Source organism: Colletotrichum costaricense, assembly GCF_030867565.1.
Source record: "Colletotrichum costaricense strain IMI 309622 chromosome Unknown Scaffold_1.1, whole genome shotgun sequence".
In the NCBI taxonomy this organism is placed as follows: Eukaryota; Fungi; Ascomycota; class Sordariomycetes; order Glomerellales; family Glomerellaceae; genus Colletotrichum; species Colletotrichum costaricense.
This window is the reverse complement of record NW_026848230.1, coordinates 4,596,542-4,621,548: the sequence shown is the minus strand read 5'-3', so window position 1 is coordinate 4,621,548 and position 25,007 is coordinate 4,596,542. Positions and strand designations below refer to the sequence as shown.

Here is a 25,007-nt window from a genome sequence, read left to right as displayed (position 1 = left end):
GCAGCAGACTCACGCGCAACCTTCATCATTTCGTAGAAGAGGAAGACAAGACGCTTAGTTGCCGGCGAGGGCGTTGGCGCGGCGGCGGTCACGCTCCTCGGCGATGGAGAGCTTGACACCCTTGCCCTTGGGCAGGGAGATCCAGGGCTTCTCGGAGCCGATGACGAAGACGTTGGACTCACGGGTGGCGAAGGTGTTGTCAATGGCGTCCTTGATGTGGACGATGTTGAAACCTCCGTCGTGGCGCTCACGGTGGGTGATGACACCGACACGACCCATGTTGCGACCGCCGGTGACCATGGCAATGGAGCCGGTGTCGAACTTGATGAAGTCCTCAATCTTGCCGGTGGCAAGGTTGATCTTGACAGTGTCGTTGACCTTGACGAGGGGGTCAGGGTAGCGGATGCTATAGAGATAAAAGAGTCAGCAAAGAGGGTTCGGACGGGGTGATACATTACAGCCGTCGGATGTGTATAGCTCCAATCTCTTTTCTTCGTAATCGGCCAATATTCTTCTTTTTGACGTTGCAATTCCGCCTCCCTCCCACTTCAAAAGGGAAGGGGATTTCATATGATTGGGAAGTCTTATTCCAGGAATTGAACAAGAGAGCATTTTGGGTGATGACGAATCGACCAAAGCTTGATCCAACGGCTGAATGATGTCTGACAGAACCAGTGCAGAGTGTGCAAACTCACGTTCTCGCATCGTGCGTGACCAAGAATGGGATTCCACCGCGGCCAAGCTGAACGCGCTTGACCTTGCCGAGCTTGTACTCGGCCTCCTCGGCCTGGATGCGGTGGACGGTGAAGCGGCCCTTGGTGTCGTAGATGAGACGGAAGTTCTCGCCAGTCTTGTCGATGGTGATGACGTCCATGAAGCCGGCGGGGTAGGTCATGTCGGTGCGGACCTTGCCGTCGACCTTGATGAGGCGCTGCATGAGGATGGAGCGGGTCTCGCGGAAGTTGAGGGCGTACTTGAGGCGGTTGCGGAGGAAGACGATCAGCGGCAAGCAGTCGCGAAGCTTGTGAGGACCGGCCGAGGGGCGGGGAGCGTAGGTTCCGGACAGCTTGTCCAGGAGCCAGTGCGAAGGCGCGCTAAGGCGCTTCTGGTGCTTCTTGCTGTGAGGGCATTGTCAGAATATTTGTTCGTGTCGAGAATGGGCTCGATCATGATCTGGAATATTGTCTTCGAAATTTTCCTTCAGTTCGTCGCGGCGGGCAAGTCAAAATCGCTCGAGCGACAAACAGAATCCCGAATCGCGTCGATGACAATATTGAGATTGAAAATGAGGATTGGGTATCAAGTACTTACAGTCCCTTGCCCATTTTGTCTGACTGCCGATTAGCCTATGGGGGTATCTGGTCGGTGGGTGTGAAGGTCGAAGTCGAGATACTCAGATTCAACTCGGGACGTGGAGTACAGAGGGATCGGGCTGGAAATTTTCTGTGAGGCGTAGGTTTTTCGAACCCTACACTTGTGTCTCTGGGCGGTCACAAGCAGGAGCGGGGCTTCGATAATCCGGCGACATTCAGTGGTCAACTCGATTAAGCGAGATGGTCCGTGTGCTTGATCCACTTGGCTCTCGTGCTCCGTTAATTCGGCGGTTGGTGGATCCGTCCACGGCCGGCGCATGGCAACACGGGCTTTGCTGGTAAGGCCGATGACAGCGGCCCCACCAAAAGCACAATACCTAATGGGCACCTCTTGTCCGAGACTATTCAAGTTCCATCATTGGCATATCGGGGCGTGAAGAATTCCAGGTTCATAGTGTGTACCGGTCGTGTGCACTATATTCAATACAATCATCTAGCGATTGGTGCTTTCTAGCTCACAGTGCCCGGATCTCGACACTCTATCCAGATAGCCTGTCCGGAACACTAACTCGTTCTTGCACAGAAACGACCGTAGTCCATCTAATTCACTCCAAACCCCCTTTTGTCCATCCTTGGCCAAAGATACCTGTTTATGCGCCGTATCTCCAAAATGTGATTACGGAACCCCAATTGGTATAGATCTATGTCCAGAAACGACCGTTCGGGTAGCGAAGCACCCCAATTCTCCATGTACGCCACGTAAGCAAACAATACGTAGCACTTTTGATTCTAATGTTCGACACAAATTCCTGCACACAAGGCAAGAGGTCGAAACCTAGCAAGTGTACTAGGCCACTGAAAAGACGCAGCAGGATGAAGATCAAGCTGCCGAAGGGCTATTGAGATTCCAACACCCAGCGGAACGTTGTGGTGACGTCGATTCAGACGTCTGATCGGGTGCGTATATCGCGATCGAGCTGGCGACTTGTGAGTCGTCCAGCAGTAGGCGAGAGATGTCCATCTCTCCCGCACTTCCCATGAATGTCGCCGTAGTTGTTTCGCCAAAGTCGAAGGTCTGCTGACTGGCAGGCACCTCTCCATTGTCAACGACAGACAAAGGCCACCTAGGGAGGTCTTCCTTTGAGTTGGTTCTATTCAATGCTGCCTCCATTGGAGGTGGCCTGTTGGGCTGCAGAGTATTCGAGATGCTCATGCTAACCGTTGGTTCGAGGGTATCGCCCCCTCGCCCGTCCTGGGGCTGGAAGAGTCCCTTCTCAATCTTGGCATAAACGCTGGGGTACTTGTTCCGAACCCTGTCTCTTAGGTCGGTCGGTTGTCTTCCAGACAGACTAAAGCGTGGGTCTCTCTGGATCTTGGTCCAGGCTGGTCCATATTTGTCCAGCCCTTCGAGTATTTGCTTGTCGTCTTGGTCGGTAAAAGGCCGTCTTTCTCTTCTGTGAGACTTCTTGAATGGACCGTGTATTCCTAGCTCCGCTAAATCCTCCAGCTTCTTGCGGTGCGCCCTACTCCTCTTCATCTTAGGAAAGGCGTCCAAATCAGCCTGTGTCATTTGGGACGATTCGCTGGCTGCAGCCTCATCTTGGGCTATGAGTATATTTTCCGACAGCAGACCCGTTTTAGCTTTGGCCTTTGGTTCGGTTGGAGTCGTTGGCGGCGCGGCAGCAGCAGTTGTAATCTTCGGTTCGCTGTTAGTCCTGCGCAACTCGTTCGGGCAGCAGGTGCGAAACCGGTCCTTCAAGTCGCCCGCAGTTCGGTCATTGAAGTTGAAGTCGGGGTCTGCAAGGATGTCGGTCCACTTTCCAACGCCGTGCCGATTGACACCCAGCAGTAGGTGGTTTGTCTCAGCTTCGGACCACTTGCGCCTCGGCTTCATCGCCTTCTTCCTTGTTTTGCCACCACTAGATTTCGAGTTCTTGGATGTTGTCGAGTCAGCCTCAGCGGGCTTCTCAACCTCCATTTCCATATCCTTCTCCTCGGGCACAGGCGCGAAATCTCGAAGCGGCTTGAGCTGGTTGCTTTCGGGCTCGTTGAAGTCGTTGGAGGCGATGGGCGGGAACAGCGCAGCATCGGGGGGAGGTTCGTGTAAGCCATTGATAATAGGCGGCATAGTCGGCATGACTTGGGGTTGAATTGGCTTTTGTTTCTTGACCGGCTGTGGTAGCTGCACAAAGTCATCCTTGGTGGCAACGTTGCGGTGCCTCTTCTTATTTGCGGAATCATCTTTGTTTTCGGGCACCTCATCGAGGATCTTGCTCAGAGAAAAGGAGGAGTCTACATTATCTCGGTCGTCGCCCAAGAGCAGTCTCAATTGTAAGTGCGCGGTGCTGTTGACTGCTCCCCGATCGATTGGTAGTTCGTCATCCTTTCGTGAATCTCGTGCGGAGAAGCTGTCGTCGAGGGTGCCGGGATTCTGTGGTGGGGCTCCGTGGGTGGTGGCGAGCGAGGGCCCTTTGGTGTTTTCCTCGCGATGGGTGGTCTCAGGCTCGAGTGGGAAGGGCCTCTCGGAGGGACGAGAGAAGGCTAGACGGAGGGGCGGCAGATCAGCGTGAGCGAGCTGTGGCGTGGTGGAATCGTTCAGCAGGTGGATGAGGCGTGGCTCGATGTAGGCCATCGTGGGCTAGGAAAGTCGGAGTGGGCATTTGGTTTAAAATTTGAGGTAGGAAACAACACAGGCGAAGAGAAGAGGAGTGAAGGGGAGAGGCGAAGGAAAGAAGGAGAGACAATGGACGCGGGATGGATGGGTGTAAGGTCGGCGGCGTGCGGGCAGGATGGTGAGGAGGAGAAGGAGGAGGAGGAGGAGGAGCAGACGAAGACAAGACTTGGACTCGAGTCTTCAACGAGTTTGCTCAGGTAGCAAAGACGGGCAGTGATTGAGGTGACCGAAAGGCGGAGGGGAGCATTAGGAATGGAAGGCGGGAGGTAAGGTAGCGTGGGTAGGTAAGGGTATCTACCAGTAAAGCAAAGCGTGAAGCAGCTAAGGATTGGCTTACAGCATTTCAGGGCCCGGCTTGACAGGCAGACGGGCTCACCACAGGCACCATGGCTGCAGGGCTCCTCCTAGAAGATTTGCCCAACGATGGAAGTTCCACGTGAAGATTCTCCACCGTAGAAGCGGCAAATGAGACTAGCGCGGTTGGGTTTGCGGTATTTGCTGATACCAACCTGCAGCGGCGGCGGGTGTGCCAAGTAACTTTAATACTTTGTGGTTATCATTGGCTGCTGCCCAGCGAAAGCCCGTTTCTTCTTCTCCGCGCCGGCACGCAGCTTTCTCTGTCAGTCTCGGTCTCTTTGCCTCTCTCTTCAATACACATGTCATGACCACGCATATGTCACAAAGGTGACTTGTAGGTAATAGAAGATACCTTGATGCCTCAATACCAGGCAGACAGCAGGTCCATACATCTATTTACCCTATCAAGGTACTGTGGAAGGACAAAAGAGTTGATGGCTGCCCAACTTTAGCAAGAGAAATCTGCCAGCAGGCAATGGACTGATTAACCTTGAGTTTGACAGACATTGGCAAGTCGGGCAAGGCACTGACTAGATGGCTCACCGTGCACACCTCTCGTCCCACCTTAGGTTCACAGGATGATGGATCTCCCTTTCCCTGAGCCTGAATTGGGTCCTGCCAACCTGCGTAACCTGCTTCCATTGCCTGCGTAGCTTCAACCCAGCTCGGTGCGAAGCCGGCAACCTCAGAGGCATCTTCCTGAGCACCTGTGTTACGGCTTCCATGGTCTGGGTTGCTCACTACCTATTATTCCGTACGGCATCCGTCCAGTGTACCTTACCTCATGTACCCAAGACATGTGTCTCGCTCCGATTTACCACCGTCCGTGGTCTCTGCCTCCGCCTCCGCCTCTCCGAATTCTTGCATGACACATTACAGTGACCACCACACCACAAACCCTCCACCGAGCTGAAAGAACGTCTCACAGCTTCTCGGTCTGATCAATTGCGTTGCCTGTTGCCCCTCCCTACCTTTATTCGCCTTCTTCGGCCCCCATTCTGGCCTCAAAATTCTGCCTGCCCTGCCTGCCTGTCAACCGCCCCTCCGTCTTCGAGAAAACACCTGTCCCTTCCATAGAACATCAACAAGGGTTCGGTGACCACCTTTGTTGTTGCACCGCTTTCAATCCCCCTCCATCCCACTTCTCACTAGCTGACCGGTACCAACGGCCACTACTTTCACCATGGCGGCGGCTGCGGCTCTTCCAACCTTCCCTAGACTGGTCTTCACCGTCTTCGAGCCCATCTCACTGTACGTTCGCTCTCACACTCTCTCGCCACCCTGGCAATCCAATTCTCACCCGCCACTGAGCTGATGCGCGTTTTCTCAAAAGCGTCGGCGGTTTCCTAGGGGCCGTTATTAATCCGGATTGGTTCATATCCGAGCAGATCGTACAGGGCGCCATCTCGGCCGCCGTGCCAACTGCGAAATCTGATAATGCCCGTCTCGTGGCCCTCCAGCTCGGAAATATATACCTGCTCATGGCCATGGTCGGGCTAGCCGTGCTCAACCTCACCAACGAGCTAAAGGTTGTGCGCGGCTACCTCGTTGCTCTTTGGATAGCCGACCTTGGTCACATTTACGTATGCTATCACGTTATGGGCCTCGATCGCTTCCTCGACGTGGCGAGCTGGAATTCCATGGCCTGGGGCAACGTGGGTGTCACGGTGCGACCACCCTTCTATTTCTAGCCATGTGCTGTGCTAACAATCCCAGGCCCTTCTCTGTCTGACCAGGACGGCTTACCTTTTAGGCCTCTTCGGAAAGGATGTCCCTCTCAAGAACTTGGAAAAGAAGCAGCAATGATAGGGTCTGAAGATAAGACTCTCTCCGAACGGGTTGGGCCTCTGCAATAACCGTAGCCTCAAGTGAGGGTCCTCAGTCGAGTCTGTTTGAACAATCCATAGTGCATCCATATGTAGAGAGTGCTTCTCCGTCTGGTCCCCATTTAATCCCGGTAGATCTTCGGAGGTAATGAGATTCAATTGAGAGAAGCGCAAAGAGTGCTCTCATTCAGCGTGTTTCTGTGTTTGCCTGTAGTCGAGAGGCAGAACCCACTTATACGGCCGTTCGTCGCCACACGAGCTTTTAACCACAACCAAAGGGTCCAAAGCTCCAACATCAGTACCCTCGCAATCGTATGAATATCACACAAGATTCTATAGCAATACACTGGAGAAGAGTTCTACATCATGGACTTCATCAAAGTATATCAAGGTGAGACAGGCCCACCTGGCATCTGAGCTAAGAAGTCGGCACAAGCAGCATGAGGTGCACAGCTTCTAGTGCCCGAATAGACATGCGTAGCTGAAGCCAACTTGTTTTTCGCCACAAACGAAGAAGTGGACAACGCCAACAACGTTTCGTCAAATGCAGACGATAGGATCGAAGTTTCTCCAGTGAGACCGGCGGGTGACGGTGAAAGCCTGCGCTTCGTGGTGAACCTGCCGTTCTTTCATCATGTACCTACCTGAAATCATGCCTAGAATGATGACGTGAGGCAATAGAAGCCCTTCAGAATCTTCTTTCAAAAAAAATCTAAATCTATCTGAGAGTCTACCAAATAATAAGGTACCATGGCGCAGCTCTTCTTTCCACAATTGAACCAATAAACAGATATATATGTTGGAGAGGGGGTGCTTAAACCTTGTTGTTTCTAATAAAGAGGCGACGCGGTTGCTCGCGCATGGACACCTAAGGCAGCCAGAGCACAGTGTGAACGCGTCAAGCCCCACGCCTCGATCAACATACACCAATCCGATCATCGTCGGGGTTAGGGTTAGAGAATCCGGTTAGTAAGAAACTCAACATCCCTATCCAACCCCAACAAAATACGCGCCTTTGCAGCAACCCCAGTCATTCCAGGAACAACATAACGAGTCAAACAGCATGGCCCGCACAAGAACGGGCCGTGGCGCTCCGGAGTCTCCGGGAAATGATGTCCAGGACCCTCGTTCTGTGCGGTTGACACGACGTCGAGCAGGCGGCGCAAACTTGACGGAACGCGTCGAAAGCACCGAGACCACCACCGTTTCTGCATCTGCTGCATCTCGGCCAACGACGCGAGGTAGGGGAAGAGATAAGGTCGCCCCGACGAGCACCACGTTGCGAGAGATGGCGGAAGAACGGGAAGAAAGGGAGGAAGATGTGGAGAAGAGGGAACAGGAAGATCTGTACAGAAACGAACCAGTTGCGCGCTTCAATGCGAAGGAGATTGTGCGAGACATCAACCCCCAAGATAACGACAGTGGTGAGTCCTGCTCATCTGTGTTCATAGTGGACCATCTGAAGTGCAAGGTTAACAACCACCCTAGAAATGGGATCGCAGAGCATCTCCGGCACACAGAGATATGCGACCCCGGCCTACATGACTGCTGCATACACGTTATTCTCAAGTTCGTCAACGCTGCGCTCTCTCCCTTGCGAAGGCGCATTTCACTAACCCTCCCACAGAAGCACCGGGCTCATCAGCACCGAGAGCTTCACAAGGTGCGATCCGTCCTGCACTTTCGCTCGATGAAATGCTGACGTGGGAACACAACAGGACGCTCACAGCTACCGGGAATAGAGGATGACGGCAGTGACGACGAGTCGGAGAAGTCCGACATCGAAGATGACGCATCCCAGGATCTCGTCGAAGCAGAACTAAAGGAGAACGCGCTCGACTCATTATGGCACGAATCCGAAGCCCTAGCGAGACTGCTCCGGAACCCAAAACCAGGTAGCAAATCCTGGCACCGGCTGCTGCCCGTCTTCCGGGGCAACTGGTTCCGCATCCGCGAGTTTTTCGTGGAGACCGACGCGCTCTTCATCGACCTCCTCACCAGCATCGAGGACATTAGCGAAAGGCAGCAGATGAAGGCGCGGGCCGTCATCATCGGCGCCAACGCCACGTCGCTACTCAACGTCATATCCGACGCCGAGCTTCGCAAGGAGGACAACTTTGATAGGGTCTGGAAGATCTTCGAGCGCCTCGACGAGGACTTTCCCGCACCGCTGTGCCCATACGACGACTACGCCGACCACGTTACCGAAGACGACATCGAGCTTGCACTCGACATTCGCACGCAGCGGCTGATTACGAGCCTGAAGGCCTTGCAGGACGACCAGCAGAATCCTGCTGACATCGCAGCGGAGCTTTTCTGCATGCCTTTAGAGTCCTCCGTCGATGCGGAAGAGGCTCTCCAATATGGACCGTTCAGGGGCATCAACGGCCGCATGGCGGAGCGTTTCGCAGAGAGGGCAAAACAAATTTACGACGCCATCGTGGACAAGAACGTGGATGATGCCATCCAGGTCCTCGACGAGATGTTCCCGCTCGAGGGGTCGCCTGATCAGTCACAGAACGAAGCCGACGACGAGCCGGTCGACTTCATCGGCAAGATTTCCTCCTGGTGCAGCAAGATGATCGATGAACTCAGTGTTATCTTGAAGGACCCGCCGCAAGGGCCGAGGGAATCTTCTCCGACGGACTCCCTCCCCTCGAGCGCGCCACAGGATATAGTCCGCAACGACGTGTACGGCCCTCCTCTAGACACCGTCTATACGTAACCAATATACTGACTCGACTACAGGCGCGAAGACATCTTGTCCCGGTCAAACGTGCAACTCCTAGCAAAGCTCTCCCGCGAGCACCCCTCGCGCACACGTCCATCTCCATCACTAGCAAACTCCCAGCGCGGATCCCAACGCAGCTCTCAGCGCGGAGCCACCGCCGAACCCATCATCAACGGCGGCATTGGCGACGACTACTACGAAGAAGAGGCAGAGGACCACCGTCGCCGTAACCCCTCCCCGGCGCCGAGCGACCTCTCAGCCATCATCGCAGGCCTCCCCAGCACCGCAATCATCCGTAGTACGCAACCTTCTTCCTCCTCCGCCAAAGCCGGCCCCAGCACCGCCGCCCCGCGCTCCTCCGACTTCATAGCTGTCAACAACAGCGGCAGAAAACGCCCCCGCGAAACCTCCCTCTCCCACTCCCAACATTCCCAAGAGTCCGACGACCCCTTCGAAGAAGACGACCGCGACCCGAACCCCCAACGGAGAGCCCAACTCGCCCGCGACCGCCGCGACATGCCCCCTCCCCCCTCGAAACGCAAAACCCTCCCCTCAACCGCACCACCACCCCCACGCCAGCCCTCTTCCTCCGCCTCATCATCAACAACAACCGCCCTCCAACGACGCCCCCGCTCCTCCCTCCCAACCAGCGCCCCAGCCTCCTCTGCTCCCGCCTCCACCTCCGCCTCCCGAAGCAGCGTCTCGAGCACAGCCACCACCGTCGCCTCCTTCCGCGAAATCAACGAGATGAACCGCCGCCCAGCGTCCCGCGCCGGCCCGCAGCAGCGCGTCCCCTGGTCCGACAAAGACACCCACCGCCTCATCCGGCTCATAGAACACCACAACTGCCTCTGGGCGCTCATCGCGAAACGCCAGATCGCCGCTGCCAGCAACCTTGGAGGCGGCTACGGCGGCGACAGCTTCGAGGAGAGGGAGGACTGCGTCTTTGATCACCCGCGAGACCAGCAAGCTATCCGCGACAAGGCGCGGAATCTCAAAGTTGATTTGTTAAAGTATGTTGTTTCGCTATCCCTCTCTCTCTCTCTCTCTCTCGTCCCTTGACGGATCCACGCTTCTCAATGAATGCCCGGGAGCTAATCATAAAAACACCAATCAGAGCCGACTTGAATCTCTACCCGGGCTTCGACGGTATCGCCCTCGGTAAAAAGGAACGCCTGGCCCTCATCAGCCGCGGAAAGAACCCGGACCGGAGGGAGGGCGACGTCGACGCGGCGGGCGAGCCCACGCATACCGAGTACGTGCCGCTGGAGAGTGACGACGAAGACGATGAGTTGTAGTAGACGAAGAAGAAGAAAAAAAACCCTGGCTGGCTGGCTGGCCTGGCCCGGTGCAGCAGCTACTTGCGCAGATCTCCCCCCCCCCCCCTTCCGTTTCTCACTTTACTTATATATATCACATCCGGAGTGCTTGAAGTCTCAACATCGTCGAGGTATCCTTATGGGATGAGGGGAAAAGGGGGATCCAGTTGTGAGGTTATGCGAGATCATCGTTATTGGTGAGAATTGGGGACATTCTTGGCTATGGATATTGTTGGCAGCATGTACTATGCAAGCCTGAAGGCGTTCATGGGATGGACATGGGATATTCGAATGCAAACCTCACTTTTTCATCAGACGTGGGTGAGCTCACTAGGACGCCAGTTAACCATCTGTTGCGTCCCTCAAAATCTCATGTGTGCAGTTTTCAAGGTGTCAGTACATTCGTCTCTAGTCCTGTCCCAAGTTTTACTTTATTTCTGAAGTATTCATAGGCGGACGTGAGAGAAATAGGGTCAGGTAGATAAAACTAGCTGTTACCTCTTAGGAAAGTAAGTAATATTTATGATGCAGCGAGTCAAGCAATCTCGTCATGAAGAAGACAAATCAAAATTCGTGAATAGAACATCGGACCCTATCAAGACTGCCCTACAGCTATCGGCTGGCCTCTCCCGGAGAATCACCATAATGGTTGATTCCAACCTGTATCTCTCCTGCCCGCTTGAATCGAATCGCAGGCATTCTCTATCCACCTGCTCTCCAACCAAATGTGACTGATTACAACCGCCGCTAAACTCAGTCTACTCTTTCGTCCCCAGAATCTTGAATGTCGTTAAAGAAGCGAAGTTAGAAGAACAAAGAAAGAAAGTTCTGGTAAAGCTAAGGGTGGTCGCTGCCAGTAAAGAAGCCGCGAAACGTATTTTCGGTGCCAAAAGTACAATAAACTAAGTCTTGCATCCTTCTCGTGCGTGACAGGCGTCTTGGCGATGCTAGTGTCATCCGGTTGCTCGAGTCGGAAATGCTGGTATACGTCGTCATCTTGCCTGAGCTATCGTCGAGGTAAGAAAGCAACAGGGATATCAAGGAGTTTCGTCATGCGAAGTTGGGCTGATAATGCTGTCATTTCGCCATATTTTGGGCGCCCTCCAACCATAGAAGTTCGTAAGAATTGGTATGTGACAGAGGAAAAGGGGGTATGCTGCGCGGTGCTCTCAAATCTCATCGACAAGTGCGGAAATCAGGTGTAAAGCCAGCCATCGAAAAGGGCTGTTTGGTTCAGAAAGGTAAGGGTATCGACAGTCCAAGTTGCAATGCCCGTGGACCAAATCTCAAGTGGTCTATCGGCGGCGAGCATTCGGGCTATTCTTAAGTCGCGAAGTTCGCCAGCCCTCGTACCACTGCTCTCTGCTGGCCTCACGAAGTTCGGCTCTCCACTCGCTAAAGACGGCGTCCTTGAGTCTGGTGAAGTCACAGTGCTCCTCGTTGTATGGGTCCGCGAAACCCCAGGGGAATTGACGTCCTAGAACCTCGGGTTCGTACAGGTCAGGGCTGATGACCGAAAGCGGGAGGAATGGCACTTCCTCTTCCTTAGCCTCCTGCTTGGCCTTATGTTGACGGATGGAGGATCCAGAAAGCCGTTTGGAGCCGGGGGAGGAGGGTACACCTTCCCGTCCTTGGATAGGGAAGTCGTCCTCGTCGTGAGAATCGGCGTGTTCTTCGTCAGTTACAGCCTCTTCTTCCTCTTCGATCCTGGTCGAGTCATCATCCTCGTCGAGGCCAAGTGCCTCAAGCGGGTCCAGTCCCGACTTCTTGACGGTTTCCCAAACGGTCTTCTTGAGGACATTCATGTGCTTAGTCGTGATCGTGTCCGACTTGGAAATAACGGGAATGACGGTAGTCTTGCCCTGGAGGGTACGAAGCACCTGCAGATCCAGATCCTCGTCAAGACCTCCCGAAATGCGAGCCGGAGGGGCGTATTTGCCATTGTGTCCATTCGACACACCGCCCTTGACTGACGCCAGGTTGCGGTCGAGACGAGCTGGGTCGAGAACCATGAAGACGGCATGGATGTGGGTATCCTGTACACCAGGCGATCGAATCACCTTCATTTCCTCGGTGAAGGTCTCTTCAAACTTGCTCTCAAGGAAGGCCGACATCTCCCTAAGCTGGAGATCAACAACATTCTTCTCCAAGCCTTCCGAATCCCAAAGTGTGAGGCCAATTCGCTCGCCGTCAATCTCCGTCTCGAGATAGTGAGGGACGAAGTTGCCAGAAGGAGGAGATCTGGGAGCGGGTTCCTCCTCAACCTCGGTCTTGCGGGATCGCTTCTTCGGCGGGAGTGCCAGAGCAGTCTTTAGGAATTCGAGGAAAGACGTCTTTCCAGCGCCTCGGGTGCCAATGACGAGAACGCTACACAAAGAGAGTTAGTGTGCTGTAGAGAAAGGGCAGGTATGACAATGTCTCGGGAGTTGACTCACTTGAAGGGAGTGGGATCCTTTCTTCTCCGAACCCTTCTAGGGCTGTTGACAGTGCTGATTGCGCTGCTAGCATAGCTGTAGCGTCCGCGGTGCGTCATGCTCTCGGTGCGAGCATAGGGATCGTAGGCATTCGCGGGAATGGGAGGCATAGGCGGCACAGATCCCACGATACTGCGACTGGGTTCCATGGAGGGCCTGGTCGAGTAGGCGGTACCTATGGTGTGATCCGACATGATTGAGGCCTCCTCAGCACGCAGGTCAGAGGGGATGGAGTTGGAGAGCTGGTCATTGGCCTTGTAGAACTCGGGGAGCTTGGGAGGAGTTCTGGAGATTGCAGCCTGACGCTGACGTTCGAGTTCGCGTTCCTGCTGTTCGCGAAGGGCTTGGGCTTTCTTACCACCCTTCCCCAGGTCGCCGGACTTGGAACGTCTGAGAAGCATACCGAAGCTAGAGCGACGGGGCTGGCTCATTATCTGGGGTCCTCAGCATAAAATAAAGGTTTCAGAGTCGGAAGCCGCAAACGGAGTGGACAAGCAGCATATGCGACCACAATGCTAGCTGCCCGTTGCGCTTGTTCGGTTTATGGAGGACGTAAATAGGTTGCGTGGAAGTAGCGGAGGTGTGGACCGCTTATCGAGAGGATGTCGAATAGCACGGTGGCTTAGATGTCGGAATTGGAGGGTTGAGGAGCTAGTTGGCAGTCGATTTTTCCGGACAGGCCTGTGATCTTGCCTAGGCTAACTCTTGTTTGCGTGCTCGTTGTAAGTGGTAAGAGAATGGGAATCCGTACCCTCCCGGAAAGAGTGGAAAGGGGGGGATGATGGGAGAATGGGATGATGACGGAAAAGAGTGTCTGGTAAAATGAGGTTAGCTACCAAGCAACGACAACCTGGGTCGGGCGCAATTGCCAGCCGCTCAAAGGCCCCTCTCGAGCCAACCGCAGAGGGTATTGCAGCGGGTGCAGCGCAGCGAAACGGAGAGGAGCAGGTATTGTGCTGGGCAGCGCCTGCACGATGTGACAGGGAAATGGCAGTCAGGAAGGGGTTTGGAGACGGAGAGAAGAAGCCAAAGTCGCGTCAGACCAAACGGGAACAGGACAGGAACCAATGCGAAAGGCGGCTCCCCAAGTCGAGTTCTAGAGACGTGGGTGTCCCCAGCCAGCGGTCCTCGTCGTCTGGTTGGCTGCGATACAACGGCAGACGATGAGGCAGGAGATCTGCCGTCTGCATGTGGTGCAGTGCAAAAAGGAGGGGCGGTCTTGCAGCAAATAGGGGCAGGAAGAGGGCAGTGATGAAGTGGACGCAGGATCGTCGCCGTTATATGCACTTACGAATGGAGTGCCGAGCCGATGGCTGGAGCTAGTGTAGATGCGTCGTTGCTATTCTCGTGGAACGGCAGCGTCAGCAGTGAAGAGGTGTAGGCGTTGGCGTAGGCGTAGTAGGCGCAGACGCAGACGCAGTCGAAAAGAAAAGCAGGCGCAAGATGCTTTCCTACAGACGGAGGAGAAATTGAATGGGAGGACCGCAAGCCAAACGTCGGACGGATGGTCGAACGGAAGGAAGAGTTTCCAGTCGGGCGGTGGTAAAGTGAGATCGGACGAAGAGGCGTGGCCGCGTGGGGAGGTCAGGTACTGGAGTAAGTAGAGAGTGGAGGGTCTTGTGTCCGTGACCCGCGCAAGTCTGAGGACAAGGACGAGGACAGGAAGGACTGGACGGGCGACGGTAGGATTTTGGCCGAAATGTCGACGAGGGGAGGGGATGGTGTAATTAAGTGAGGGTGAGAAAGGACCCAGGCGGGACGAGCAGAGAAAGGGCCAGATGCGGGTCGTGTACTGGGAAAGAAACAGGGAATGGCAATGGTGCGTTGCGGGCAGAAGAAGCGCAAGTAAAAGTGCAAGTAAAAGTGCAAGTGTGCAGATAATTACGGTCAAGCAAGTGCAAACGATTGAGAGCTCGAGTCTGGAGCTGAAGCTGGGCAGTCGTGGATTGGATTGGATGGGCGGACTTGGGACCGCGACCACAATTGGAAGAGTGTATTGTATCCGTAATGTGTAATTATGCCAGTGGAGGTGAAGGTAAGATGGGCGGGGGATCGGGATGAGGTCAGTGCAGTGCGCAGTGTAATGCAATTCGAGATTTGCTACTCTGTAGTTGCGCCGACAGGAGATTGTTCCTATTCTTGCCAGGCTGGATGGCGCAAGCAAGGTGGTGATGATTACTGAATGGTGTGAAGAGATGAAGACATGGAATTTGGGAAGGGGGAATTCAGCAGCGGACGCAGGTCTATTACCTACAGATCCAATGAGTGGTAAGAAAGGCAGGTACCGATAATCGAGGGGCGCCGTGCCTTCCTTAGTCCTTGCCTTGGTAGAGCACGGGGGAGCGCGTGAGAGAAGCGCATCAGAATGGGGGATTCCTTGGTCAGCACCTGCCTGTGTTCTTGACGCTTGACGACACAGGAAGGCATGATCGCTCTCTTTCCTGCCCCCAGGGCCCATGGATGCAATGTCCCATCCAATTTGAGAGCTGGGAGGGGCGGCACCGATACGCAGTCAGGAAGGCGCACTGAAGCAACAGCAATTCACGGCGTTCATTGGTCAGATTGGGTAAAAAGGCAATCCAATCCAATCCGCGCTCCGCACCCTGCAGCAAGAAATTCCCCCGACGCAGGTACCGACGGGGCCACGCTAAACTGGGTTGAGGTCGATGTACCCGTCGCTTGTCTCGTCTGAGAGACTGGGAGTGTTGTGGTTTGCTCTCATGGGCTAACTACCTTACCTTACGGAGCACCTTAGGTAGCCCAATGGCCCCAATGCTTCCTCTCCTGAAGTGGTCCCCTTGTCCCTTCACACTCTATGTACTCCTTCAGAATCCTCACCCCTCGTCCAGGAGTCTAGTCGTCTCCTCTTTCGATGCTCATCATGCTCCACGAGAAGACACCTCCAACCTCCGCATGGCGTGTAACGCAGCCAGGCTCTAACAGCTCGCTAACCCAGCCCAGGGCCCCCAGAGCCACTAACGAGAGCTAATAACGCCATTGGGGCCACCAAGAGCTGCCCAAGGCTCCAAGCACCCAAAAAGGTCTCGCCCGCCCGCGCGCCCACCACGAGGAAATGGATCCCCCTCCCCCGTTGACAGAAACACCGTTTGAACTCTCCAGCCAGTTGGCTTCTTATCTCTGGGCCCGTCTACATTACCTATCTTAGTCTGAGCCAGTGACTTCTGTACGAAGTTCAGAATGTCGGCATCAAACGTGCCAGATCCGAAATGATTGGATTCTTCAAGCTCGCATGTCAGCAGATGCGGAATCTCGTAGTCTTCCAATGCATGTTTCCCGAATTGCATGGCGGTGAGCTGCTGGGCATCGACCAATAGCAGTATTAATCTCATTAACGCAGTCTCTACACCGTGTTCATGCATTGTACCGTGTCCCACTAAACCAACACTAGTCCCCGATACAAGAATTACCGCATCGTCTTCTGCCCCTTTTTCTTTCCCCTTTTCAATTAACACACAAACAAGGCTGAGAGTCTGGAATACTGTGAATGACGTTACGCACCGTTGAGGTCGGCGCATGGGAACATCTTCTCCGCCTGAAGAAGAGCTTGCTTTTTCGTCATCAACTTTCTTGCCGTCTCAGACACCACTAAAAGTCATCTCACCATTTTGTTTAGCCGCGTAAGTCTAGATAATGGGACGAAATGCTCGGTACATTCCTTGGAGTATCCGTACTTCAAGGTAAGTGGTAGGAGACCGTACTCGCTTACACGGATAAGCGCCTTCCCATGACTGAGTTTCGAGCGCTTTCAGATGTTACGGAAGGCGAGAGGAAGCCCGTCCCAGACTCTCGCCGAAAGGGACCCTCCCTGAAGCAACCGCGACAAAAGATCACAAACCTGCCTTCCCAGCAAGAACAATCCAAGAAATGTGCCTCAGGCCCAGGCAACCCCTGAAGATTGCATTCAGTGATTGCATTTCGCAACTCGCAACTCCCAAAAATTCCCTGCCCACCCGCATCTCGTCAACTTCATCCCCTGGCCAATCACCTCCAGCCAACTCGGTATTTGCTTGTTGGTTCCCGTTCATCATGCTTCCCGCGCGTCTGTCACGCGTGGTCTTCGCGAAGGTTTCGCTTTTTCTTCTTTACCTAGAGCTTAGATAAAGCGTAACTTTCCCTAACTTTTGACTGGTCATCGAATATTCGAAGGGGAACAGAGGCGTCTTGGCAATTCACGTTTACTTATGCTTGCTCACACACACATACACACACACACACACACACACACACACACCGCTCGGCATCCTACAGCATCGCTCCCCGAAGCCAACTCAAGTTATTGAGCTTGTGTAGCCCGCCATCGTACCAAGTGGTACTGCAGCAATCCAATCACTGGAATGGTGGGTTGACTCTGCCTTTTTACGCGGTATACCGTAGCTTGCAGGGCTCGTGGCACGGATGGAATTGTCTATGCTCTCGCTGCCCGCCTTGTGCGCTGGTCGACCCGACTCGCTCTCTCCCGAATGCTCACCGGAAGATCGTCGACATGCTACCTCACTGACAAGTCCAGATGTGGACGGCGATCTGGTATTGCAACATGCAACTGCCGCTGGCCTGCCGTCCGTCATCCTGCCCTACACACCCACTAACACCAAGCACCAGCAGCAAACCATCACGCAACTTAACTGTCAAAATGCTCTAGGCTCATTCACGGTTGTCCTCAAAACTCTAATAAACCCTCAACCGTCTTGTCACCTCTCACTCGAGCCCCCCATAACCAGCCAATCTCGCTCCCCATCCACGGCCCCTCTTTCCTCTCGGCTCCCGTCCCCATGAACTGTGGGGCTTCCGACGCCGAAATGGCCCACGTTTCACATTAACCACGCGCTCCTTTATGCCATCTCATCCCAAAAATTCCTCTCAAATTGTCCGAGATCGATCGGCGCTCCAATTTTACAGTGCTTTTAGCTTGTGGAACAAAGCACAACCGCATTCCAGGGGTCCAACTTGTGTTGCTAGAATTTTTTTTCTCTCATTCTCATTTCCGCATGGCCTTACCGCTGCTGGCCTGGTAGGGAGCACAAATACCATTCAGTCTAGACTTCCTTCCATCCATACCACCATGACTTCGACTTGAATGTTGAGGTGTGAGACAAGGCGGTTGCCTTTTCAAGTGTCAGGCACCGAGACAAGACTACTACATAAAAGGCACACTAATGTCTGCTGATCTCCTCTCATAGCCCTAAGCTTAACTCGACTTCATGCAATTCAATACATTAAACCACCGCGAATATCAATATCCCCCCTCATCTTATCGGGCGGCTTCACAAAGAACCGGTGGTTTCGTGTGAGCCTACCCAGCCCTGGCATCTCATTCAACCAGGTCTGGGAAGATCCCCGTGAACCGCAATATCGCGGAAACAGCTTCCGTACCCCAGGTGTCCAGCGCCCTGACGCCCTGCTCGCTCGGGTGGCGCCCCCCGTCGGCCCGCTGGCTCATGCCTCTCCCGCTCCCATGCAATACATTATACCGAGTCGAGCCTCCGGGCCCATGGCACTGGTTAAGTTCATATCTTCTGAGGTTGTGAATCCTGCGTCGTTGCTGGCTTTAGGCTTTCAGGCCCTTGAAGTCAACCCGTGGAGCGCCGTAGACATGAAGCTCAACGATTCCATACTCACGAGGGGCTTTGTGCTCATTCCTGGACTGGTACAACAGTCTCTCTCGCGCGCGTCAGCAGATTTACCAGCGACTGCCTTCGTGACGAACTGTAAACTAGCACTGTCTGATACAGATCCCACAAATGGACATCTACCGAGCCAGGGTGGTAAGAAACAAGGTTACCTGGGCAAGTGGGTGTTCATTATTTGCATCAGCCTTACACCGCAACCGAGTGAGCCGACGGTACTCGGTTAGGTTGCTGCACTTGTCAAACATTACATGTACTCTCCTCTTACGCAGTCCAGCAAGGGTGAGGTTGTAAATGCTTCCGAACATTGTCTGTTGGCCTTAGTCAGTGTGGTTGTTCAGACGGGTTTGTGTCCCGACGAAGTCTGCAAGGGGGCCTGGCGACGTTGAGATTGGAACTGCCACGTTCGTAGTTGTGCTTACTTCAGGCCAGGTGAGGAGAGGACTGATATTCGTTTTGCCTTGCAGTGCAAGTATCTTGCATGTTTTCATCACCTGGGCGTATACACTCCCTACTTCTGGAGTTGCTCCTGGAATCCGTGAGTTGATGAGGCGCCGTCGCCTTGGGTTGCGAGGAGGCGGAAGTTTACCTCTAGCAGTGTGACGGATAAGTCTGGAACTCTTCTGCCCTTTGTATGATCCTGGCTTTTTGGACCTTATAAATAATTCTCATTCGCCCACTCTGTTCATAGGAACACCAAGGAATGTAACCTCTTTTCTTGGTGTGTGACAAGGCGCTGGGTGAGGCCCTCCTCGAGGCCTAGACAGACTGAACGAACATCGTGATTTGTGTCTGTCTTCGTCCAGCCATAGTCGTCGGGGTCTGTCTTCAAGCATACCGCAGCTCTCTCTGCTCGAGTATGGCAAGCCAGCGTGACGTATACGCCTTACAATATACCCGGGACCGGGGACGGGGCCTAGTACCAGTTCCTTATCGACGTAATAAGCCTACGATCTCGGCTATCCAAGGACTCACGCAACTTCATCGTCGCCGCTTGCCCGTATCAGACCCTCGCCTTTGCCGCCGACGAAGTTTTGAAGATCTTTCTAATCGATGCCAAAAGGCGGCAAGTTCTGAACTTGGTTGATGTATGAATCAAATGCTCTAAAGTCTTCTGACTTGTATCGTGGCACGGATCAGAGCAGCTGCTTCGAGTCGGCAAGGGCAGGCAGTACACACCCCTGGTGTCGTACCGCGGGAATTGCAGTCACGTACCCCCGTAGGCTCTTTACAGCGTGTTGACGAACCGGAACGCCTAGTCTTTATGTCTTCTCGCCGGAGCGAATTCTGCAAATGGTAGTCAGTGGAAGCTATCCTTACAGACATTGATGAACACCTCGCCAGGTAGGTGCGATCTCCATCTTCGTAGTCGATTCCTCTGGACCTTCGACGTCCCAATCAACAGTAAATCTTAACATGATATGAGTGACTTAGGCATCTTTCACCTTTCCTCTTCTCTAACGAACACTATATCTTCGCCAGCTCCTGACTTGATCGAGATTTTCTGTACCGCATTGTTCCGGAGCTCATCTGCTGCGCTTGTGATTGTGCTTGTGGTTGTAGTTGCTGAAATCCATTATTTGGCCTTTATCATTACTAAGAACTCAGAGACACCATGAGCTCCGAATACAACGAGTAGAAAGGGGGAAAGAACACCCTTCCATTCTTCTCTGGGCCGCTCGTCTAGTATTTAGATCAGGATAAAGTATCGGTGGCCCACAAAAGCGAGAGAAAGTAGTCACTGTAATAAGAAATCACCTTGGATAGAGCCTGCCCGGGAGGCGGATTGTTATGGCGACTTTCGTAAGGCGCTAGATTATACCCGAAGGTTATGAAGATACCATGTCCGCCACAGAAGCGATTTTCCTGGAGAGGAAACATTGGATTAGGACATTAGTGGTGACACTCTTTATTTCGAGACCGCTTTGGAAATGACACGAGCCTCAAAAGGCATTGAAAGAGCATAATCTTCTGCTAGTCTCATCAATGAAGAAAGTGTTACCAAAGGCAGCTTGAAGCACCTTTCGAATATTCACTTGCATAATTATCTGCTCCTATGCTTTCATGATGTCATGTATTCTAAAGCCAAGACGCTCCAGGACACCTTGAAGCCAGTACTCTTTCGTTCCGCTCCCAATACGAGACGGCCTTCATCCACAATACACCCATCCACTGGCGTTGGCGAAGGGAAAGTCCCAAGAGAAAAGAACCTATCATTGTGAGAGGGTACGTAGGTCTCACCTGCCGTATTGATGGGCACTTCCTCAGCGTTGTGTGGGCTATTAATTAGCAGAGCTTGTCCCGCAAAGATGAGCCAGATCCTCTCCAGTGCGTTCGGGCAAGTGATGAACGAAGAAGCTAGCAGCGTAAATGACAGACTCCTAACATTGTGTCGTGGCTGCCCCTCAACGCCCTGGTACCTCGAGAAGAAGTTTGTTCCCCTGGGCAAGGAAAATTCAAACACCGTAGGCATGGTCCATTACAACGGCACGGCAGATTGGTTTCTCGCTAGTTGGAACATCCCTCACCTTCTACTCTGCACGGTTCTACCGGAAGACTCGAGCTAGAAGGTAGGACACTGCCGCGAGTACGTTCATATACACGCGTGACAGTGACGGTCGAGGGACTGAGCATTGAACAGATGAGTGGTATCTTTCCTATATCAAAGGTCTCTATAAGATTCTCACCGAGCCCCTAAACACCGAAAACCCGGATCTAATGAACCTCCTCTACTTCTCTAAAGCTTTCCTCTTCTCCCCCGCCCTATCCACATATCTTCACCGTCTAACCCTCAAACACCTCATGTTGCAGCTCAACCCCGAAATCCTGCGCGATATCCTTCATCCTCTTCTCCATCTCGTCCTCCATGCCGCCCCCGAACCCAAGCAGCTGCTTCACCTTGAAAAAGTAAAACGCGACATCCGTCAGCGCCAACACGCCCTTGAACAGCAAATGCCGCCACGCGTTGCCCGCCCTCTTGGCCCACGGCAGGTTCGGATCCTCAAACAGGCTGCGGCTCGCCCACTCCCCCATCATCTTGACGCGGTTGACGGGGCTGCCGAGGTACTGGTTGTTCCCCTGCACGATGCGCATGTTGCGCCCGATAAAAATCAGCTCCTTGGGCCACTTCTCCTCGTCGGCCAGCATGTCGCGGATCCCCTGCTTCATCCGCTGCTGCATCTCGTAGTGCCGCTCCGCCGGCGTCTTGCCCTCGAGCTCCTTCATGATGCCGTTGCGCGTCCGCTCGTCGCCGCCCTCGTACGGCCTCATCAGCGTCGCGCTCGCGAAGAGGTCCGCCGCCTTGATGCCCCACTCCGTCGTCACCTTTTCAATCGTCTTGTTGTCGAACGTCATGAGCGCCTTCCAGAAGACGCCGTACTGGTGCCGGAACTCGGGCGACATGTATACGTACAAGCCGTGGTCGATGAGCACAAGCTCCGCGCGCCCGTTGGGCAGGCGCCGGATGAAGATGTTGCCCGGGTGGGGGTCGCAGTGGACGACGCCCCATTTGAAGATCTGCGCGGAGAAGAGGTCGATCATGGTCGTCATGACCTCCTTGCTCGACAAGCCCAGGCCGCCGCGCCCGCGACGGCCCTTCCACTCGCTCCGCTCCGGCTTGAACTGCTCGGCGTACGGCCGGTCGCGGAGCTCGCGGCGGACGGTGGCCATGTCGGGCGGCTGGAGCTGCGCGCCGTGGACGCCCGGCGACCCCTTGCCGTACCCGCCCATCCACCGCCCATTGATCCCTTGCTTGTCCCACAGCCGCGTACCCTCGATCCACTCCGTCACCATGACGCGCCGCGTCGAGAGCTCCGGATAGACCTTGGGAACGTACACCCTGCCGCGGAGGCCCTTCTCCGAGTTGATCAGGTCCCTCATCGTCTCCGAGTTCTTGGCCTCGTTCAAAAAGTCCGTCTCGAGCTCCAGCCGCTCCGTGATGAAGGGCACGAGGCTGTACAGCGGCAGGTCGAACCACCTGCTGTAGATCCACGCGACCGTCTTGAACGCCCACAGGTCCCACGTGATCTGCTTGGCAATCTCCCGCTTCTGGATCTTGACGGCCACCTCGCGGCCGTCGGGCAGCCGCGCCCAGTGCACCTGCGCGACGCTGGCGCTCGCCCTCGCCCGCCTCTCCATGACGCCCTTCCCTTCCTCCCCGCGGAAGCTGACGCCAAACACGTCCTCGACGCTCCGCCCGCCAAAGTCCTCGCGGATCACGGCCTCGACGTCGCTCCAGTCGTCCTGCGGCGCGTCGTCAAACATGCGCGCAAACATCTTTTGGAACTCGGGCGGCAGCACGGCGCTCTGCATGGCGATGGCCTGGCCGATCTTGAGGTAGAGCCCGCCGTTGTGCCGCAGCAGGTCGAACAGGCGCTCGGCGTTGCGGACGTGCAGGTCCTGCACGGTGCCGCCGGTTAGCGGCTCGGGGCGGAAGTTTAGCTTGTAGTCGAGGGCGACGAGGAGGCCCGTCCCGAAGGTGCGGAGGGAGCGGGCGAAGCCCGAGGCGTAGATTTGTCGGTCGGCGAGGTAGAGCGTGCCGCCGACGGCGGAGAAGATGACGAGGCGGCGCAGCCATTTGGAGCTGCGCTTGTATGTGCGCGCCTTTTTTGGTGCGCCGAGGGATTCTGGCGAAGGGGGGATGAGGGCGCGGCGGGCGCTGCTCGTGTGGATGCGCGCCGTTCTGGTGTGGGAGAGGAGTCGTGATGTCGTCGTATTCGCCGCTGTCCTTGTCGCTGTGGCCGTTGTCGGTATCGATCTCGATCTATGCAGTAGGTGATGACGCCCCGCGGCGCCCGCGGAGGTCGAGAAGAGACATCTCTGGGCTGGTGATCTCGCGGCGGAGAGACCAGCTATGCTCTGGCGTAACATAATTGGTAATGACGAGGACGTATGAGGAGGGAATGAAGGCGGAAGTCAGAGGCTCCCATTACCTTGTGTCCTCAAGTCTAAGGGGGGAGAAATGACAACAAAATGGAGAGAAAGAAAAGGTTGAGGTTGAGGGTAAAAAGTTGCAAAAGTCCCGTCAGAGGTCAATCGGGTTCGGCGCGGCCGCCGGATCTGTCGTTGGCGCCACAGGGTCAGGTAGGTAGGTCAGATCAATGACGATAACGAGGGCCAGGCCACCGAGGTACGCCATCCATAAAGCAAAAGGAAATCTCCGTCGGCGAATCAAGCACCGATGCGTCCGTTGCATCCGCTTATCCCCGGCCCCGCCCGATCGCTTTCGGCACCGATTGCAGGTGCCCACCTCGGACCTGGCGATAGGCACCGGTCAGTATTCAATGATGAGTTGTAAACTGGTGTGGTTTCCATGTAAGTGGTCTCAAGCAAGTTAGAACCAGAAGAATGCATTCAATAACCGATGAATAGACCTCATGTTTAATCCCAAGGTTTGGCTGATCTGCCTGTATTTTCTAGTCAAGATTCAAATAGCGGCACGAGGCCTTTTGCCTCTTTTGACGAACCCAAGAGGTCTCACGAACCCTGACCCGGCGTAATTACTCAACAGTCGAGCACGTTGAGTTTAGTCTATTCCGCAGCAGCAGCAATAGCGCAAGCTCGCGTATTTCCTTGCGGGTCAGCCTTGAGTCACCAGGGAGTAAATCGGAGTAATATAGAATGAGTTTGCCGAGTCGCTCCAGAGTCCAGCGGGAACATTCAATACTGTGAGATAGTCCCGATCTGTAACTACTAACCTTATTCTCAAGTCTTATATCCGAGACCTGCCGGACCTTTCTGTAGAGCCGGAGTGCACTTTTCAATGTGAAGGAATTGACACCAAACCTAGAAGATGAAGAAGCATCTCACCGTTTGTCTAATTGACACGTCCAAAGCAATTGCCTAAATAAGCCTCTTCCAAAGCGTGTGGTCTAGATCACGAAAGTCGCCGTCCCGAGCCCAAAAGCCAATGAGACCTCTGGCAGCATTGCGCATCTACCACTTTCTGCCCCTCGATGCCTTCACCTCCTAGTCAAAAGCTCTATAACTGGCCAACGCCTATTTCAATGTTGACGACGTGGTACGCCATACAGCCAGAGCGCCCCTTTCCCGCCGGCTGACTGACAGGGTAGGCCGTGGCTCCATCCAAAGTGTCGCGTTCTGAAGCATTGGGGATCGACGGCGTCCGGTGCCTGAGATTAAGTGAAACAAAAGCGAGGTTGTGGGCCGATTTCATGGGCAAAGCTTGAATGACGGCAGCTTCAGCCACTTGAACCCTTTGGCAGACACCACATGCCAAAGGTCGTGACGAAGGGGGAAGGCGGGAAGCACACAGAAGAAAAAAGGTTGGTCGGCTCCTCATGCAGTTAGGCGGCGGCCGTTCCCGCAACCAGCGGCTCAGCGGGCGTCGGTCCCCTCGATGTAAGGCATGTCAACCATTCCTTCGTCTGAATTTCTCATTGCTGGTGAGAGGAGGGTGCTTGCTTGTTGTGGCAGAAACCGAGGTTGCACACCACTGCCTAGGGGCATTGTGATCCGATCCGTCGTGCGAATAGAAGACGCAGCGTCGTTCGGGCTGACCATGACGCAAGTGGTCGACAGACGTGACGTCTTGGTTTGAGCTTAGAGGGTCTGGCAAGAATGAGTGCATGAACCAAGTGTCCCTGCACACCCATCAGATCTACAAGGTGCGCGTGGATTCAGTAAGACCAGAGGCAATCATAGAACGT

General features: G+C 54.4%; 10 protein-coding genes across 10 annotated transcripts; 5 read left to right on the top strand and 5 right to left on the bottom strand.

Moving 5' to 3' along the window:
* Positions 1–54: 54 nt before the first annotated feature.
* On the bottom strand, positions 55–1,325 carry CCOS01_01559 (ribosomal family S4e; the record flags this gene model as incomplete). The annotated part of the gene is made up of 3 exons (XM_060449753.1): positions 55–406; positions 696–1,118; positions 1,312–1,325. The coding sequence occupies 3 exons, from the start codon at positions 1,323–1,325 to the stop codon at positions 55–57; spliced, it is 789 nt and encodes a 262-aa protein (XP_060321191.1).
* Positions 1,326–2,193: 868 nt separating this feature from the next.
* CCOS01_01558 (MYB DNA-binding domain-containing protein) lies at positions 2,194–3,945 on the bottom strand (the record flags this gene model as incomplete). Its single annotated transcript, XM_060449752.1, has 1 exon — positions 2,194–3,945. The coding sequence occupies one exon, from the start codon at positions 3,943–3,945 to the stop codon at positions 2,194–2,196; it is 1,752 nt and encodes a 583-aa protein (XP_060321190.1).
* Positions 3,946–5,527: 1,582 nt separating this feature from the next.
* Positions 5,528–6,150, top strand: CCOS01_01557 (uncharacterized protein; the record flags this gene model as incomplete). Its single annotated transcript, XM_060449751.1, has 3 exons — positions 5,528–5,595; positions 5,678–6,011; positions 6,061–6,150. 3 exons carry the CDS (start codon positions 5,528–5,530, stop codon positions 6,148–6,150), a joined length of 492 nt encoding a protein of 163 aa, XP_060321189.1.
* A 1,083-nt stretch (positions 6,151–7,233) lies between these two features.
* CCOS01_01556 (uncharacterized protein) lies at positions 7,234–10,199 on the top strand (the record flags this gene model as incomplete). Its single annotated transcript, XM_060449750.1, has 6 exons — positions 7,234–7,594; positions 7,659–7,739; positions 7,798–7,833; positions 7,889–8,861; positions 8,919–9,914; positions 10,019–10,199. 6 exons carry the CDS (start codon positions 7,234–7,236, stop codon positions 10,197–10,199), a joined length of 2,628 nt encoding a protein of 875 aa, XP_060321188.1.
* Positions 10,200–11,515: 1,316 nt separating this feature from the next.
* CCOS01_01555 (uncharacterized protein) lies at positions 11,516–13,125 on the bottom strand (the record flags this gene model as incomplete). The annotated part of the gene is made up of 2 exons (XM_060449749.1): positions 11,516–12,587; positions 12,656–13,125. 2 exons carry the CDS (start codon positions 13,123–13,125, stop codon positions 11,516–11,518), a joined length of 1,542 nt encoding a protein of 513 aa, XP_060321187.1.
* A 391-nt stretch (positions 13,126–13,516) lies between these two features.
* CCOS01_01554 (uncharacterized protein) lies at positions 13,517–13,861 on the top strand (the record flags this gene model as incomplete). Its single annotated transcript, XM_060449748.1, has 1 exon — positions 13,517–13,861. The coding sequence occupies one exon, from the start codon at positions 13,517–13,519 to the stop codon at positions 13,859–13,861; it is 345 nt and encodes a 114-aa protein (XP_060321186.1).
* Positions 13,862–14,033: 172 nt separating this feature from the next.
* CCOS01_01553 (uncharacterized protein) lies at positions 14,034–15,152 on the bottom strand (the record flags this gene model as incomplete). Its single annotated transcript, XM_060449747.1, has 1 exon — positions 14,034–15,152. The coding sequence occupies one exon, from the start codon at positions 15,150–15,152 to the stop codon at positions 14,034–14,036; it is 1,119 nt and encodes a 372-aa protein (XP_060321185.1).
* Positions 15,153–17,110: 1,958 nt separating this feature from the next.
* Positions 17,111–17,488, top strand: CCOS01_01552 (uncharacterized protein; the record flags this gene model as incomplete). Its single annotated transcript, XM_060449746.1, has 1 exon — positions 17,111–17,488. One exon carries the CDS (start codon positions 17,111–17,113, stop codon positions 17,486–17,488), a length of 378 nt encoding a protein of 125 aa, XP_060321184.1.
* Positions 17,489–17,700: 212 nt separating this feature from the next.
* On the top strand, positions 17,701–18,566 carry CCOS01_01551 (uncharacterized protein; the record flags this gene model as incomplete). The annotated part of the gene is made up of 2 exons (XM_060449745.1): positions 17,701–17,723; positions 18,014–18,566. 2 exons carry the CDS (start codon positions 17,701–17,703, stop codon positions 18,564–18,566), a joined length of 576 nt encoding a protein of 191 aa, XP_060321183.1.
* A 2,557-nt stretch (positions 18,567–21,123) lies between these two features.
* Positions 21,124–23,208, bottom strand: CCOS01_01550 (ABC1 family protein; the record flags this gene model as incomplete). Its single annotated transcript, XM_060449744.1, has 1 exon — positions 21,124–23,208. One exon carries the CDS (start codon positions 23,206–23,208, stop codon positions 21,124–21,126), a length of 2,085 nt encoding a protein of 694 aa, XP_060321182.1.
* Positions 23,209–25,007: the final 1,799 nt, after the last annotated feature.